The sequence below is a fragment of the Pangasianodon hypophthalmus genome, chromosome 23, assembly GCF_027358585.1.
Source record: "Pangasianodon hypophthalmus isolate fPanHyp1 chromosome 23, fPanHyp1.pri, whole genome shotgun sequence".
Taxonomy (NCBI): Eukaryota; Metazoa; Chordata; class Actinopteri; order Siluriformes; family Pangasiidae; genus Pangasianodon; species Pangasianodon hypophthalmus.
The window spans coordinates 17,107,861-17,126,435 of record NC_069732.1 but is presented as its reverse complement, the minus strand read 5'-3'; the positions used below and the strand labels follow the sequence as shown (position 1 = coordinate 17,126,435).

Sequence of the window (18,575 nt, the reverse complement as noted above, 5' to 3'; positions counted from 1 at the left end):
TCTGCTCTCTGATTGGCTAAGGCTAAATACTCACAACTAAAGTAGCGCCCGCGTTTTTGTTTTGTTTTCCGGCTGCAGTCTGGTGGTTGTTGTGTTTTCCTCCAGATGTAGTCTGGTGGTAGGAGGATGATAGCGGCGAATGTATCGAGTAGTCATGGAGAAAAGCTGAGAAAGCCTCCAGTGAAGGTGCTGTCCAGCCAGCTGAGAGAGGGGAAGGGGAGCGCTGTGGGAGGCGGGAAGCCGGAGGTGACTATCCGGAGGCTGGGCAGCAGGAGGCCGGGCAGCAGCGGCGGCAGCAGCGGGTCGTTAGCGGTGTCGGTGGTGTGGATGCAGGGCACAGTGCTGGAAGCGCACACTGACCAAAACTCTGCACTGCTTCTGGACGAGACAGGCAACTTTCACATCACCGGTGTCAACAACATCCCGAGAGGAAAACCCTGCCTCAGCCCTGGTTAGTAATCCCTGCTTCAGGTCATGACTCCTACTCAACAACTCTCCTGAACCCCGAGTTCAGCAAGTGACGTCAAATCAACATGGCTGCTCACAGCATGAACAGTAACCACACTAGCACCTCTTACCTCTTACATGAGTCACACTGTGCACTGTATACAAGGATTTCCTTATTAAGATCAATCAGCATACAGACATGTTCTCATCTGGATGTTAAATCTACAGGGTGTCCCAGAAGTCTCCATACACACACACATATATATATATAGTGTGTGTATATACAGTCAGGTCTGGAAGTATTTGAACAATGACAGAGTTTTTGTGATTTTGCCTTTATACACCACCACAATGGAGTTGAAATAAAATAATCAAGATGTGATGGAAGTGTAGACTTTCAGCTTTATTTTAAGAGGTTCCACAAAAATATGGCATTTACCATTTAGGAATTACAGCCATTTTAAGCAAAGTACCTCCATTTTCAGGGGCTCAAAGGTATTTGGACAAAGTGACATAATTGTAAATATAACCATAATTTTAATACTTGGATGAAAATCCTTTGCAGTCAATGACTGCCTGAAGTCTGGAGCTCATGTTCTCAAAAATCAAATGTCTGAGTTTCCTCCCTGGAGATGTTTTGCCAGGCCTTCACTGAATGACCTTCAGTTGCTGCTTGTTTGTGGGTCTTTCTGCCTTCAGTCTTGTCTTCAGTAAGTGAAAAGCAGCTCTATTGGGTTGAGATCAGGCGACTGACTTGGCCATTGAAGAATATTCCATTTCTTTGCCTTCAAAAAGTCTTGAGTTGCTTTCGCAGTATGTTTAGGGTCATTATCCACCTGCACTGTGAAGTGGATCCTATCAGTTTTGTAGCATTTGGCTGAATGTGAGCAGAGAGTAAAGCCCTATACACCTCAGAATTCATCTCGCTACTTCTGTCAGCAGTCACATCATCAATAAACACCAGTGAGCCCGTTCAATTGGCAGCCATACACGCCCATGCCATAACACTGCCTCCACCATGTTTGACACATAAGGGCCTTTCGCACCGCAGAAACCTTTTCATAGTACCTGAACTAATTGTGGAACTACCCACTTTTTGGCGTTTTCGCACCTCCGGAACTGGGTGCGATTTTAGTACCGACTGCCTTTTTTGAGAACCAAAATAGCTCCTACTCCGGAGCAGGGTCTAACCAGCACAACTGGTACTATCCGTGATGTAAGTAGACGTTGATTGGCCAAACGCGTACGAAAACGCCCTCACCCGCCATGATTTAAAACGCCGTGTAAACACACTGTAGTGTCAACTTATTTCTCAAGTATGGTGAACAGCGATAGATGGACGCGAGACACAACAAAAACACAGCTCCGATCACAGCGTCCTCCATCCTCCGGTTGTTTACGTTGTTCTTCTTTGTTTCCGTCATTGAACGCTGCGCACAAATGACGTCGCTGTCGACCGGCTTACGTCACTTCCTAGTGCCCGCTGTCGGTGCGAATGCAACCCTTTAAACGGTACTGGGAAATAGTTCGAGCAAAATCGCCCAGTACTTTAGTACTGTAAATTTACTTCTGGAACTAAAGCGGTGCGAAAGGCCCTATAATGTGGTATACTTTGGATAATGAGCTCTTCCTTTCTTTCGCCATACTTTTCTCTTTCCATCATTCTGGTACAAGTTAATCTTGGTTTCATCAGTCCAAAGAATCTTATTCCAGAAAATGGGAGGCTTTTTTTTAGAAGCTTTTTTAGATGTTTTCTGGCAAAGTCTAATCTGGCTTTCCTGTTCTTGAATGTTACCAGTGGTTTGCACCTTGTTGTAAACCCTCTGTATTTACATTCATGAAGGCGTCTCTTGACAATAGATTTTGACAATGATACGCCTACCTTCTCCAGAGTATTAGTACTAAGGTTTTTTCTATCTCTCTTATAGATTTATGTTGTTTTTTCAGCCTAATGATGGCCTCCTTCACTTGCATTGAGATCTCCTTGGACTTCATATTGGTAGCTCCAGTCGAACAGCTGCCAAATGCCAACTCAATACCTGATATCAACTCCAGACCTTTTATCTGCTTCATTCGTCTTGAAGTAACGAGAGAATGGACCACACCTGGTCAATTAACTTCTTGTCAGTCAATTGTCCAAATACCTTTGAGAAACCCTGAAAATGGAGGTACTTTGTTGAAAAATTCCTAAATGGTAAATGCCATATTTTTGTGGAACCTCTTAAAATAAAGCTGAAAGTCTACACTTCCATCACATCTTGATTGTTTTATTTTAAATTCATTGTGGTGGTGTATAAAGGCAAAATCACAAAAACTCTGTCATTGTCCAAATACTTCCAGACCTGACTGTGTGTGTGTGTGTGTGTGTGTGTGTATGTATATATATATATATATATATATATATATATATATATATATATATATATATATATATATATATATATATATATATATATATACATACATACATACATACATATATATATACATATATATATGTATATATTTATATATATAAAAAATTTTCCCAGATAGTCTTTAAGAATGCCTTTGACAAAAGTATTGAAATCATTCTCATGGCTGGATCAGGAAGCTGTCGCAAGGTTGCGATGGACTTTAACAGGAAACATGGTGAGCACATCACACACCACACTGTCGCCAAACTTATTAACAAATTCAAAAAGACTGGAAGTGTTGCGGACCAACCAAGAAGCAGACGTCCACGAACATCCACTGATGAAGACACAACCATCGTGGTCCCTTATGTCTGGAGACTTTTGGGACACCCTGTATAGTACACATTATATACCCAAAGTTTTGTGGACACCTGACCATCATACCCATATGTGGTTCTTCCCCAAACCATAGTTGGAAGCACACAATTGTATAGAGTGTGTTTGTAAGCTGTAGCTTTAAAATTTCTCTTCACTGGCCGAAACCTGTTCCACCATGACAATGCCCCTGTGCACAAAGCGAGCTCCATGAAGACATGGTGTGTGAAGGTTGGAGTGGAAGAACTCGAGTGTCCTGCACAGAGTCCTGACCTCAACCCCACTGAACACCTTTGGGATGAACTGGAACACCGACTGAACCCCAGACCTCCTCACCAACATCAGCGCCTGATCTCACTAATGCTCTTGTAGCTGAATGAACACAAATCCCCACAGCCACGCTCCAAAATCTAGTGGAAAGCTTCCCAGAAGAGTGGAGCTTATTATAACAGCAAACACAGAGGGGGAATAAATCTGGAATGAGATGTTCAGCAAACACATGTGGATGAGATGGTCAGGTGTCCACATACTTTTGGCAGTAAAGTCTAATTCTGAGTGCTAAGTGCTGAGTTCGGGTAAGTCAAATGCAGCATATGTACTTGGCTTTGTGGCTGTTGTTGTATTTTGGTGTCTACACTCACAAAATAACCAAATGAATATTCCAGATCGCACAGTAAGCATTTTGTCCCTTCTATCAGAATTAACCCATCTTTCTGATAGGAAATTTTTGAAACTGATGCAGTTTTAGAGTAATGGCCATGAGAACTACTTGTTTAAAGTGTAGTAAGAACTATTTTCAACAGCGCAGATGATACAAATCATGCTGGAATCCTTTTGTTACCTGTGATGATGAACAGACCACTAGAATGGTGTGATGGCATGAATTAAATTTGATTACAAAGTACAAACTTTTGCAATTAACTATTATATATTCTGAGACGGCTACATTATGTCCATAACGTATGCATTATCAATTTCGTTCTTTCTGAGCAGCTAAACCTCATCTAATGTACACTGTCACTACAACCTGCATTATGAATTTGTAATACAGGTTTCAATCCAGACCACTCAAAAGGTTGTGTTTTTGGAATGACTAACCCCAATATGACACAAAGGAACAGGATCCTACCTTTTTTGAGACCACTGGGAATCATAATTTCTTCTAAGATTATAACACTATTATAAAGATTGTACACGTGGTGGTGTTTTCATAATCATTGCTGAGTTTCTGACTTGTTTGTATTGTAGTTTTGAACAAAAAAAAAAAAAAAGCAGGATGAATATAGAACCACAGCATGATAAGAATCTCCGTTTGTACATTTTCACCCACAGGGAAATACGTGATGGTTATGGGCGTCATCCAGTCACATAGTCCCGAGCCAGTGCTTCGTGCAGTGAAGATGGCAGACCTTTCAGATAATGCAGCCATGCACAGGAAAATGTGGAAGTATGAAGTTGAAGACCTCCAACAAACTTTGCCATAATGAACTGTAATATTTGATAGAACTTCAACACTATGCTACGATGGCATGTTTTTATTTCGGCATTTCTGAAAGAAACATCAATACCAATGTGTTGTTTTTTTTTTAATAATATACTTCATTTATTAATCTTGTGTGTGACATTTATATTAGATATTGACAATAAAAGAACATGTATAAAACTTTCAGATTGAGTAAACATATTGCGTAACAATGTGCCAAACACTTTTATAAGAGGGAAGTGAAAAAGAGAGAGAAAAATAAGTGTTTTGAATAGAAGTGCTGCAAGACACTGATTTATCTTTACTTATACACGAGAAGAAAAGATGATAAGGCACTTCAGAAGTTTGTTCACCTTTCACAGAGGGGTAACTTTTTGGCAGGAGTGATCGGTCTAGGAGTGCAGTTTAACGTATTCAGTGCACAGGTAACGCCAATATGAATACATAACTAAGCTAAATAATCGAGCTATTCCTCAGGTGCATTAAACATCATTTAGCTGTTTTCTAGCAACAAACATTTGTTTTTAAACAAATAAGTACTTTAATGATATTTTAGCTTGAGCTAAGGTGCTACGCATGGAGTAAAACTTTACAGCTCATCATTTTTCGTATTATTGTAAAGACGCACAGTGCAAAGAAAGTAGAAGCTATAGATTAAATTATGCTTAATAAAATTTGATATACATGGCCTTCTAGCAGAATTGAGTAAAATTATGAAGTAAATTATACGTTTGCAGTAACAAGGAACACAAGGAATGCTGAAAGTACAAAAGGTACAGTGGATATGTGCTCAGTTCCTGTTAGAACATCAGAGCCGTTTGAACACACCGATAGAATTGTTGCAGTTTGGGCAAACGTGCGTCACATCCTTCAGGCCGTCCACACAGAAGGGGATCAGGCAACAGCCATACATACAGCTGTAATTAAAGACACAAAGAGCACAGGAACATTAAAATCTTACATCCTGAGCAAAGCAGATGCCACACCTGCCTGAAAGACATTATTTATCTGCAGATGTATCTTACCCAATAATGCACAGGCCTGCACAGACCAGCCAGGCCATGGTGCCTGAACTGTAATCCAGTCGAGTTACCACAGTCTGAGAACACACAGGGCAGCATGTCTGCACGGGAACATCTCCAAACACAGCCGGCTGCACGTACACCGTCTGCACTGAAACTAACCAACAAGACCAGTGTCAGAACCAGCAAAATACAGCACTGATAAATCATCAGGTTTTCTTATTTATTCGAGGTGTTTGTTTAATAGAGTCCAGTAAAACTAAGCAACAGCAGGCCTAAGTTTTGGTTCAGCAAAGCTATTTGAAGCAGTTACCACTACAGCAGCTGCACTGAAAGCCACAACCAAAAAAAAAGATTTCATGGTCAAACACTGAGATATTGAGATAGTGAGTGAGAGAGAGAGAGAGAGAGAGAGAGAGAGAGAAAGTGAGAGGGTTTTGAAAAGACAGCTCAAAAGTCTAAGCTGAAAATGAGTTATTAGCTCCTACACTATACGGCCAAAATTACAGAAGTTTGCCTAACACTGAAGACGATTTGGATTTGAAAGATTTTAAACTGTCGAATCAAAAATCACAGGAAGTGCGCAGTGAGAAAGTCATACACACCATGGCATGTTCCTCTACTGTGGTGAGGTGAACCGCAACACAACACGACACAGAGTGATTCATTTCACAAGTCAGAAACTAAATGAATAGAAATAGCTGATAATATTTTCCACTTATACACACAACCCTTTCACACTTTGTACTTGCACAGACGCTGAGGTTACGCTCATTAATAATCACAGTCACAGATTATTTGTAAAGAAATAATATACGATATACTGTGTGCACCTCAGTATCATGTGTTGTGTCCAACTGCTCTTTATGTTACACTTAGACTGACTTCCAAAAAAACTTACAGCTGAAATGGCAAAGGGACAAAATACTCTGAGAACTTGTCAGGATTCAGAATCTGAAAGAATACAGACTAAAGCCCTATTTACACAGGATTCTGGGGTAATTTCCTATTTCACATGAGCTCCTCAGTGATGTATTTCCTGCTCAGATCAGCCATGTCTGTGTTTTAATCCTTCCTCCTCGAAGAAAATTACAGGCTGGATTATCTACTGTTTTTCGCCAAACTCATCTGATAATTTTAGTCCTGTTGAGTTTAGTCCCTCCCCTAGATGTTAAACACTACGTGAAACACAAAACAAAAAAAAAAGGATGCATTTTGATATTTTGTAATTATGAACTGTGTTTTCAAATTGTTGCTGGAACATTTGTTCAGCCCAAACAGAAATACGAGTCGTGTCTTTTCTCTACTCCAGCGCCTCTTTGGCCGCATGGACGCTGTGGTGTGAGTGGAGCGCGATCATATGACCAGGTGATGCAAATATCTGGGTTAGTAGAAAATATAACCTGCTAGAAACCCACTCCTGTGGTCATTTTATTGCAGGCCGGATGTGAGGTTTATCACTGAGAGGACACAAAAATTTATCACAGACGTCCTTCTGATAAACTAATCCGATCCGAATAGGGCTTAATACTGGTTTGTACAATTGCAATAATTATAATCTGTGTAGCTGTTTGTACGTGAAGGAAAAAACACGGCATGCAATACAGTCCCTGTGTACAAACAGACATCTGTAAGCACATTGTAAAGGTGCACAATGCGACAAAAATGTACACAAGGCTGTTATCAATTCCTCACACAGACCCAAAGAAAGAGTAATTGATTTCTGTAAACACACAGACACCTCATTTCATTTTAAAGATCTGAAATACTATTCAGCTGGTCCGGAAACATGGGTCTCACGGGCACACCAACACCTCAAAGAGTCTATTATCGGATCGTTAATGGTAATAGATAGCAGCACTGGCCATATTTCATAATGGATTTATGTTACATCCTGTGTAACAGGATGTTCATGTGAAGCAAACATGAACGTGCGTCAACAAATCCACACCTGAAACCACACCTGCACTTTCTGACTGAAATTCACAGTTTTAAAAAAATGCTGAAAAAAATCTGTATCTGAGGATCAGAGAGACGATGATTGACCAGGGGCCTTATAAAATATAAATAAATAAAAAAACCACAATGCTTGAATTTCAATGTGAATGTGTTCTTAAGAAAAGATCTCAGTAATTGCGTACAGATGAGACAAGCATATAAAAACGCATGAACAGCTGAACAAATGATGCACAACTTAGTTTTGCATTGGAGTAATTCACAAATAAAACATTTCTGTGACTGCGAGTGAACTAGTTTCACCACTCCAGCTATCACTGAAGTAATCTGCATAGGAGTGTTGCCAGCAACAGACGCTCACAGATTTAAGATAAAAAAAAATAGCTCAAGGCAACAAAGGAGAGAAATTTCAGGGAGTGTGAAACTGATGTTCGCGTAACAGAAGTGCAGTCAATAGCAGAAGTGTACCTGTAGCCGGAAACCACAATGTAGAGAGGTCTCTTCTCTAAATCTGCCACTACCTGGTCGCGCAGGATTATTAAAAGTCTAATATCGGCAGATACTCTACGTTCTTCCGTCAGTGCTCGAGTTGCCAGGTCCTCAAGAAGCACTAAAGCAGCCATTATTTATCTTTTAGTAAAATGTCTGGATCATGTACAACATAATCCTTAATAAACAACAGATTTTAATTTGTTGTTATGGCAACGGAAGCATTACACCTGCTACATTAAATAAAATTTCGGTACAGTTTACAGTTCTCTCAAATCGCACGCTCGAACTATTGCACAGCTTCTATGAAAAGTTCGTACGTCAGGTCAGAAACTTTTGTGCATTTTCAAGGCACATTCTCCTTTTATAAATTGTTAGATGTGAATTTCTATGTATGAACATTTTTTTTTTAAATGGTTGGCCGTGATTGGCTAGTGTCACTGTGATTGACAGGGCAGAGAGATTATGCCCCTCCCACCCGTGCCACAGATGTCTGTGGCGTTCTCTGACTTGGAACTTGTGATCTCTGGATGTTCAGGTGAAAGTACGGCCATTTTAAGATCATATTCGTGTAGGAATGTTTTTATAAAGGAGTTCCCAGGTCTACTGCTGTAATTATTGTATTATATTTGTACTATAATTATCTTATCAATCTTATCAGTGTTTAACAGACTTTATAACCTAAGCTTTGGTAATGATATAAATGTACAGTACATCTCAATGTTCACACACCTGGGAATTCAAAGTGAGTTAGAAAGAGAAAGTAAGTGAGTGAATGATGGCGTGATTGGAGTGAGCGACTGAGGCACTGAATGAATGACGTGAGTGAATGAGGTAGTGAGCAAGTGTGTGTGTGTGAAACAGACAGATAGATAGATAGATAGATAGAGACAGAGAGAGATAGAGAAATAGAGAGAAAGATAGATAGATAGACAGAGAGAGAGAGAGAGAGAGACAGAACGAGCTAGAGAGAGAGCGATAGATAGATAGAGAGAGAGAGAGAGAGAGAGAGAGAGAGACAAAGCGAGCTAGATAGAGAGACAGCGACAGAGATAGATAGATAGATGGAGAGAGAGAGAGAGAGAGAGAGACAGAGCGAGACAGAGCGAGTTAGAGAGAGAGACAGAGACAGAGATAGATAGATAGATAGATAGATAGATAGATAGATAGATGGAGAGAGAGAGAGAGAAAGAGAGACAAAGCGAGCTAGAGACAGAGACAGAGATAGATAGATGGAGAGAGAGAGAGACAAAGTGAGCGAGAGACAGAGAGACAGAGATAGATAGATAGATGGAGAGAGAGAGAGACAGACAGAGCGAGCCAGATAGATAGATAGATAGATAGAGAGTCTCCTCACCCACAGGTGGGACGGTCACATGGGATACAGGTTGAGGGGGCGGGTACATTTGTGTATAAGTCTGTGCTGGATAAGGAGCTGCAGCTTTGTTGACGGGAGGAGGAGCCGCAGGGCCTTGTGGGTAATGGCCTCCTGAGCCCATAACTTCATCATAAGACGGCGGTGGAGCTGCAAAGCCCACTGGCACAGAGGAGTCCAGCGGAGGAGCACTGGCCATCGGGACAGTCTACACACACACACACACACACACACACACACACACACACAGTGGCTGGCATCATATATTTTACATATGAACCGAAATGACTCATAAATCTCATCATTCATTCGAGTGTTTATGTTTTATTCACACATCGCCATTATTTCTGCCACCAACACAAATTAGTCAAAACGAAACTTAACCCATTTCAGCGGTAATTATCACAAAACGTCTGATAACGTCATTCTAATAATAAGCATTTGTACTTACGGTGTTTGTATTTAAATCGCAGGACGGATCAGAGACGGTTTCAGACGAACTGCAGGCTAAAGCGACATTTCCAAGCCTTCTGGCGTTTACTGAACTTCCGCGTTGAGTCACGTGGTTTCCAGGAAAGCCACTGAGGCTCCTCCCTCTAAATAAAACAGTACTGTCTGCACTGCATCATACCACAACAATTATTCATTATACAGTCATTATAATCACTACCATTATTAACATCATACAGTTATCATTATCATACAGTTATTATCATCATACAGTTATCATTATCATACAGTTATTATCATCATACAGTTATCATTATCATACAGTTATTATTATCATACAGTTATTATCATCATACAGTTATCATTATCATACAGTTATTATCATCATACAGTTATTATTATCATACAGTTATCATCACCATTATTATCATTATCATACAGTTATTATTATCATACATACAATTATTCATTATACAGTCATTATAATCACTACCATTATTAACATCATACAGTTATCATTATCATACAGTTATCATTATCATACAGTTATTATCATCATACAGTTATCATTATCATACAGTTATTATCATCATACAGTTATCATTATCATACAGTTATTATCATCATACAGTTATTATCATCATACAGTTATCATTATCATACAGTTATTATTATCATACATACAATTATTCATTATACAGTCATTATAATCACTACCATTATTAACATCATACAGTTATCATTATCATACAGTTATTATTATCATACAGTTATTATTATCATACATACAATTATTCATTATACAGTCATTATAATCACTACCATTATTAACATCATACAGTTATCATTATCATACAGTTATTATCATCATACAGTTATTATCATCATACAGTTATCATTATCATACAGTTATTATCATCATACAGTTATTATCATCACCATTATTATCATCATACATACAATTATTCATTATACAGTCATTATAATCACTACCATTATTAACATCATACAGTTATTATTATCATACAGTTATTATCATCATACAGTTATTATCATCATACAGTTATTATCATCACCATTATTATCATTATCATACAGTTATTATTATCATACAGTTATTATCACCATTATTATCATTATCATACAGTTATTATTATCATACAGTTATTATTATACAGTTATTATTATCATACAGTTATTATCATCATTATTATCATTATCATACAGTTATCATTATCATACAGTTATTATCATCATACATACAATTATTCATTATACAGTCATTATAATCACTACCATTATTAACATCATACAGTTATTATTATCATACAGTTATTATCATCACCATTATTATCATTATCATACAGTTATTATTATCATACAGTTATTATTATCATACAGTTATCATCACCATTATTATTATTATCATACAGTTATTATCATCACCATTATTATCATTATCATACAGTTATTATTATCATACAGTTATCATCACCATTATTATTATTATCATACAGTTATTATTATCATACAGTTATCATCACCATTATTATCATTATCATACAGTTATTATCATCATACAGTTATTATTATCATACAGTTATTATTATCATACAGTTATTATCATCATACAGTTATTATTATCATACAGTTATTATCATCATACAGTTATTATTATCATACAGTTATTATTATCATACAGTTATTATTATCATACAGTTATTATACTCATCATCATCATCATACAGTTATTATTATCATACAGTTATCATCATCACCATTATTATCATCATACAGTTATCATTATCATACAGTTATTATCATCATACAGTTATTATTATCATAGTTATTATTATCATACAGTTATTATCATCATACAGTTATTATTATCATACAGTTATTATTATCATACAGTTATCATCATCACCATTATTATCATCATACAGTTATTATAATCATACAGTTATTATAATCATACAGTTATTATAATCATACAGTTATTATAATCAGCTCTATGGCTTTAATAAGCAGACAAAATACTATTGTGCACATTAAAACAATGTTCGTGAAATAAATCTGTGCTGGGGTTTATTTTACAGTTCACCCAGCCTACAGAAAGTTTAGATTGATTAGATTATAAACTGCACTGTTGTTGTCTTGTAACTGTAAATTTATATATATATATATATATTTCACTGCTGTTTGTGCTGTCCTCAGACATCTTTGAGAACCAATAGCGAATATTTAACAATTTTACAAGACAACAGTCATTTAATAATCTAATTTGTTCACTTTTAAAATATTATAATATTCGTTCCTAAACTATATGGCCAAAAGTATGTGGACGCCTGACGTATACATACATACATACATACATACGTGGATCTTCCCCCAAACTGTGGAAGTGTCTTTGTTTACTGTAGCATTACAATTTCCCTTCACTGAAGACCAAGAAGGAACCAAATCAGTCGACAGATATCGATAACAATATGGTATAGAACGAAAGGGTCAACAGTATGTGGACACCTGACCATCACACCGATTATTTTTTAGCATCCCTGTTATTTTTAGCTTGCTGTTATAATAAGCTCCACTCTTCTGGGAAGCTTTCCACTAGAGTTTGGAGCGTGGCTGTGGGGATTTGTGTTCATTCAGCTACAAGAGCATTAGTGAGATCAGGCGCTGATGTTGGTGAGGAGGTCTGGGGTTCAGTCGGTGTTCCAGTTCATCCCAAAGGTGTTCAGTGGGGTTGAGGTCAGGGCTCTGTGCAGGACACTCGAGTTCTTCCACTCCAACCTTCACACACCATGTCTTCATGGAGCTCGCTTTGTGCACAGGGGCATTGTCATGCTGGAACGGGTTTGTTAGTTCCAGTGAAGGGAAACTGTAAAGCTACAGCACACAGAGACATTCTATACAATCTTGTGCTTCCAACTTTGTGATAACAGTTTGATGAAGAACCACATATGGGTGTCATGATCAGGGGTGCACATACTTTTGGACATATAGTGTACAGCTATATTTTAACCAGAACCACAGGAGAACACATGAACAATCAGCTTGACTAACTGATAGGCACACGTGTATACAAAACCATAGATATATAAATACATAAATATGCCGCAATGGCCGCTGGATCGAACGTCAACGTTGCCGCCATATTGGACCGAGCGACTTGCCATAACTCTGAAAAGTGGCCTGGAGAAAAGATGTCTGACTTTTATTGACTAAATTATACTACTGTTTATACTACATGTACTATCTGCTATTATGAATCTGTTATCATCATCATCATCATCATTATTATTATTATTATTGTTATCATTATTATTATTATTATTATTATCATCACATAAATGTTTACCACTGTAACTGTAACTGTAAATGTTTTTGTACTTGTCTGTTTTGGAGTATATCTGTATCTTTTTATTGCTATAAAATACAGAAAGCAGACTGACTGCCAGAGTTTCTGTCTGATTTGTATTTTATCCCATTTTCTCAGTGATGATCATTTATTAGTGCTTAAAGAAAGTTCTGGACCTGGAGCACAAGAAAAGCTCACATGATGGGGTTGAAGACAGAAAAAGCCATTTCCACAAGGAAAAAACTTTATGCATATTTCATGTGCATTCAGTTATCTTACATTATCACAATGTTATCTTTCATTATCATTACATTATCCACAATTATTAAGCAAGAAAAAGAAGCCGGATCTATGCTTGACAAGAGTGACTTTTCACAGTGAATCATTTTCCAAGTCTAACTATCGAGATTCTAAGTAACTTTTTTTACACACCACGGAAATCATAAACCAGTGAAATCGGGTGAGAAATTTATATATTTTATATTTATCTCTAGGGCAGACTTGACCGCTCCAATATGGCGGACGCGTTGACGTATCGCACTCTATGTATTTATGCGTCTATGTGCAAACCATTCAACCCACATGTAATCTCTTCTGCAGTTGGTCTAAGAGCATTCCAGTATTTGATTGGCTTGGGTGCAGATTGGCAGCTGTGATCTCATTTCCGGTTAAGCCACGGCTCCCTCACGCGCTTCCGTTTCTGTTTTGTGAGGGGGAAATGTGTTGGGTGTTGTTGGGTTTTTCCAGGGTGCAGTTTGCTCCATGAGATCACTCGACGGAAACAGTGGCTCAGGTTGGGATCATGACTTGCTCAGCATCTGCACGTGCTTCATGAGGCTTGGTGACCTGGTGAGTGGCTGTGTGATGAGATGAGATGAGATGTGATGTGATGAGATGTGTGCATTGCATTAAAGGGCCATTCTGCAGCAGCTGCATGTGTAAATGAGTTTCTGTTCTTCTTCTGCATGAAATATTGGCCTTTTCCTGTTTCTACATGTGACCTGTCACGAGCGAGCTGCAGCTCTGAACCATATAAATAACGCCTCCATAACCATCTGATGGATTTTACTTAAGAGCCAGTTTTAATTGTTGTTGTTATTGTTATTATTGTTGTTGTCATTTTGCTTGTTGTTGTTATTGTTATTTTGATTATTGTTGTTGTCATTTTGGTTGTTGTTGTTATTGTTATTTTGATTATTGTTGTTGTCATTTTGGTTGTTGTTGTTATTGTTGTTATTTTGATTGTTGTTGTCATTTTGGTTGTTGTTGTTATTGTTATTTTGATTATTGTTGTTGTCATTTTGGTTGTTGTTGTTATTGTTGTTATTTTGATTATTGTTGTTGTCATTTTGGTTGTTGTTGTTGTTATTTTGATTATTGTTGTTGTCATTTTGCTTGTTGTTGTTATTGTTATTTTGATTATTGTTGTTGTCATTTTGGTTGTTGTTGTTATTGTTATTTTGATTATTGTTGTTGTCATTTTGGTTGTTGTTGTTATTGTTGTTATTTCGATTATTGTTGTTATTTTGATTATTGTTGTCATTTTGGTGGTTGTTGTTATTTTGATTATTGTTGTCATTTTGGTTGTTGTTGATGTTATTGTTATTGTTGTTGTCATCTTGGATGTTGTTATTTTGGTTGTTGTTATTGTTGTTATTGTTATTTTGGTTGTTGTTATTTTGATTATTGTTGTTGTTTTTATTGTTATTGTTGTTGTTGTAAGCACTACTGACGTTGTGATTTCTTCTAAAGTCTTTCCTAAAGGTGCATGTATGATGTCCCTGCTGAAAAAAACAGTAGAAACCATCACAGAATTTCTAATGGTTTCCACTACGAACACCATTACAACCCATCAGCTGTTAACCATTAAAACCATCAGCATTACTGGTCCTTAATGGTATCCACTAGACGTAACATGCCACCAATAAAAGGCAACAGATTATCAGTAGAGACCCAAGAGGACCATTAAAGCCAGTACAATCCCCAATAAATCCATTAAAACCATTAAAAATACAGTGAGGTTTTCTGTTGTTGTTTTCAGCAGGGGTTCTTGTGCTGCATTCGACTAGTAATTCCTGACCTCCGTTTATTTAAAAAAAAAAAAAAAAAAAAACACCAGAAAAAGCCCCCTTAGGAACTCTGAGTCGTCTCTTGAACTTCTCCGAGTTCAACTTGTGACGTCAAACCAACATGGCTTCTCACAGCATCAACAGCAAACAAAAGTTTGTGCCCCTGACCATCACACCCATATGTGGATCTTCACTACAAAGTCGGAAGCACATGATTGTATAGAATGTCTCTGTGTGCTGTAGCATTACAGTTTCCCTTCACTGGAGCTAAGAGGCTCAAACCTGTTCCAGCGTGACAATGCCCCTGTGCACAAAGCGAGCTCCATGAAGACATGGTGTGTGAAGGTTGGAGTGGAAGAACTCGAGTGTCCTGCACAGAGCCCTGACCTCAACCCCACTGAACACCTTTGGGATGAACTGGAACACCGACTGAACCCCAGACCTCCTCACCAACATCAGCGCCTGATCTCACTAATGCTCTTGTAGCTGAATGAACACAAATCCCCACAGCCTCGCTCCAACATCTAGTGGAAAGCTTCCCAGAAGAGTGGAGCTTATTATAACAGCAAACACGGGGGGAATAAATCTGGAATGAGACGTTCAACAAGCACAAATGGGTGTGATGGTCAGGGGTGCACAAACTTTTGGCCATATAGTGCAGCACTTCTTACTGTTAAATTATTTTAGCTGTATATTACTTTACATATTAGCTTGTTAAATCCATAACATTAACGAACAAAGACGAACAACTTCTGTGTAAATAAAGGGATGCTGTGATGTTAGCTAGAATAAACTACACGTCATTATGCTGTTGTAACTGCAATATGAGATACAGAAAAGAAAAAAAAAAAAAAAAAAAAAAAAAGAGAAATGACAAATTGCCTTTGTACTTCATTATGCATGCTGGTGCAGCTTCACTCAGTAACACTGTCATTTTGCTTTCCTTTCCTAAAAATCAGATTCTTTAGGACCTGTAGACCAGGAAGACCACGCAGACCACGCTCCACCGGGACCGATCCCAGGAATCTTAAAGATCGGGCGCGACTGAATTCTCTACACGCAAGATGTCGATAATGGACCACAGCCCCACCACTGGCGTTGTGACGATCATAGTGACCCTGATTGCCATTGCCGCTCTGGGAGCGCTGATCTTCGGCTGCTGGTGCTACTTGCGTCTGCAACGCTTCACTCAGTCCGAGGATGAGGAGAGCATCGTCGGCGAGGGCGAAACCAAAGAGCCTTTCCTCCTGGTGCAGTACTCGGCCCGCGTTCCTCGCACAGATCACAAGAGCAAACTCGCTCCTGCCGGCACGGAGAGCCACAGCTAACTGCTCTCTTTCGAAAATCCTGTGCTGGCGGTGATCCGTGGAGGAATCAGATTTGTTTGTTCCTTTTCTATATTCCAAAACATATAGCATTACGTTAACATCCTGTTGTAATGAGAAATGGTTTCAGGTCAAACGCAGAACAAAGCTAACGCATGTATTTGTCCAGCTGCTTCTAAAGTCTCCTTAATTTGAATGATTTGTGCACTTTGTGGTTGTCCAGTGGAACCCTGTTATAATGTGAAACTGATACTGTCTTTTTATTATTATTATTATTATTTTTTTTTTTTTACAACTAGCTGACGTTTATTTATCTGATAAATTATGTCCTTGGGTACAGATACTTCTTCTGTTGTGCTATATGAGGAGAACTCTAGTTTCAGCCAGAGCTGGCTCTGGTCTAAAAGCCAGTATGTGCAATGAGTGCACATGCGTGATGGAAAATTAATTCAACAATCCATTTAATATGTCAATTAAAGCAGTCATGTGTAGTTGTAGTTAGTGACTCAACAGCCTTCGATTACACATTCTGTCTCTGCCATGCCATCGGAAAGCTTTGTGTGCAGATGAAATCTTTCGTTCATGGTACAGGGTCAGGGTCAATGCTCCCTCCTGTCTAACTTTTTTAGCATGGAAAGTAGATTTGTATTAATTTCTACATACATGTCACTTGACACACGGCATTAGATGCTGTTGTAGCTCTGATCTGCTAAGAAGCCATCATGAATGAAAGCCAGTGACTGGGTCTCGGGGTGTGGAGGTACAACAGGAAGATCCCAGAGGTGATCATTATGGTGGCTGAGCACCTTTCTGTATGGAATTAGATGAGGACACTTGAAGGATATGTAAATATTTTTTATAGGTCTTTCACTGTTTGTCATGCTGAAAATGACTGATGTATAAATGTGAGGGAAAAAAAAGTGTCTGATTTCCTGTACGAATGAATAAAGTGTGATTTGATCTTAATTATAGGTCTTATTTATACATTGCATAAATGTATTTTTGGGGATCGGTTCATGTTCAGATTTCATTTGACAGTTTGATCGGATTTTGCGATCGGATTACGATCGAATCACTCGAACCACGTTCGGTGGTGGTCAGAGGTGTACCTGTATGTGGCCACGTTGTCTTTGTAATGTAAATGCTAATGTGTCTGAGTGTGTCTCAGACAACACTGAAGGACCTGTGTAATGGGACTGGGATCTCACGAGACCTGACAGAAAAGTTTTAACTTTCATTCAGTCAGATATGAAGCTGGCAGGACAAAGAAAGGCCATGTTTATTAACTTAAGAGCACACTGATTAAGGTGGGTTGCTTACCGTGGTCATCCTTTCATCTCATTAATAAACGCTTTCTCCTTAGAGGCTTAGTTTACTAATTTCTAAATATTATACAAGCTAGTTAAGTCCATTTCTAAGTTTATTAGACGATACTGTGGGGAGTACAAACACGTGAGAGCAGGCAGGATTGCTCAGTGTTTGATGGAGTGGGCAAGAGAAAAAAAAAAAAACAGCCTTCTGCACATTTCTACCATCCCGTGTTTCCAGGTTTGCGGTTTTCACACAGAATCGAGCTCCTTATGAAAAGCACTACCAGCCACGTACGAAGGCTGAAGTCTGGGCTTCTTCTAACCATTCTGGTAATTATTCTTTATAAATGTCATATCTAGGCCAACAAGCCCATTTTAGGATTGTGACAGAGTAGCTATTTAGGGAAAACTATTTAGAACTGCTTACATTACAATTTGCAACAACATTCTTGGTGCTTGAAGGGGGATATTTTCAGATCGGCTGTAAACTAGACAGTACTGTTATAGAAAAGTG

At 38.3% G+C, this 18,575-nt stretch overlaps 3 protein-coding genes across 3 annotated transcripts; 2 read left to right on the top strand and 1 right to left on the bottom strand.

Annotated features, from left to right (window-relative positions):
• rmi2 (RecQ mediated genome instability 2) lies at positions 1-5,016 on the top strand. The gene is made up of 2 exons (XM_026930109.3): positions 1-451; positions 4,551-5,016. Exons 1-2 carry the CDS (start codon positions 127-129, stop codon positions 4,700-4,702), a joined length of 477 nt encoding a protein of 158 aa, XP_026785910.2. The 5' UTR covers positions 1-126; the 3' UTR covers positions 4,703-5,016.
• A 309-nt stretch (positions 5,017-5,325) lies between these two features.
• litaf (lipopolysaccharide-induced TNF factor) lies at positions 5,326-10,132 on the bottom strand. Its single transcript, XM_026930110.3, has 4 exons — positions 9,995-10,132; positions 9,526-9,751; positions 5,727-5,880; positions 5,326-5,618 (listed from the first exon to the last, which is right to left on the bottom strand). The coding sequence occupies exons 2-4, from the start codon at positions 9,740-9,742 to the stop codon at positions 5,510-5,512; spliced, it is 480 nt and encodes a 159-aa protein (XP_026785911.1). The 5' UTR covers positions 9,743-9,751; positions 9,995-10,132; the 3' UTR covers positions 5,326-5,509.
• A 3,895-nt stretch (positions 10,133-14,027) lies between these two features.
• On the top strand, positions 14,028-17,717 carry snn (stannin). The gene is made up of 2 exons (XM_026929951.3): positions 14,028-14,206; positions 16,386-17,717. Exon 2 carries the CDS (start codon positions 16,491-16,493, stop codon positions 16,752-16,754), a length of 264 nt encoding a protein of 87 aa, XP_026785752.1. The 5' UTR covers positions 14,028-14,206; positions 16,386-16,490; the 3' UTR covers positions 16,755-17,717.
• The last annotated feature ends 858 nt before the right edge of the window (positions 17,718-18,575 follow it).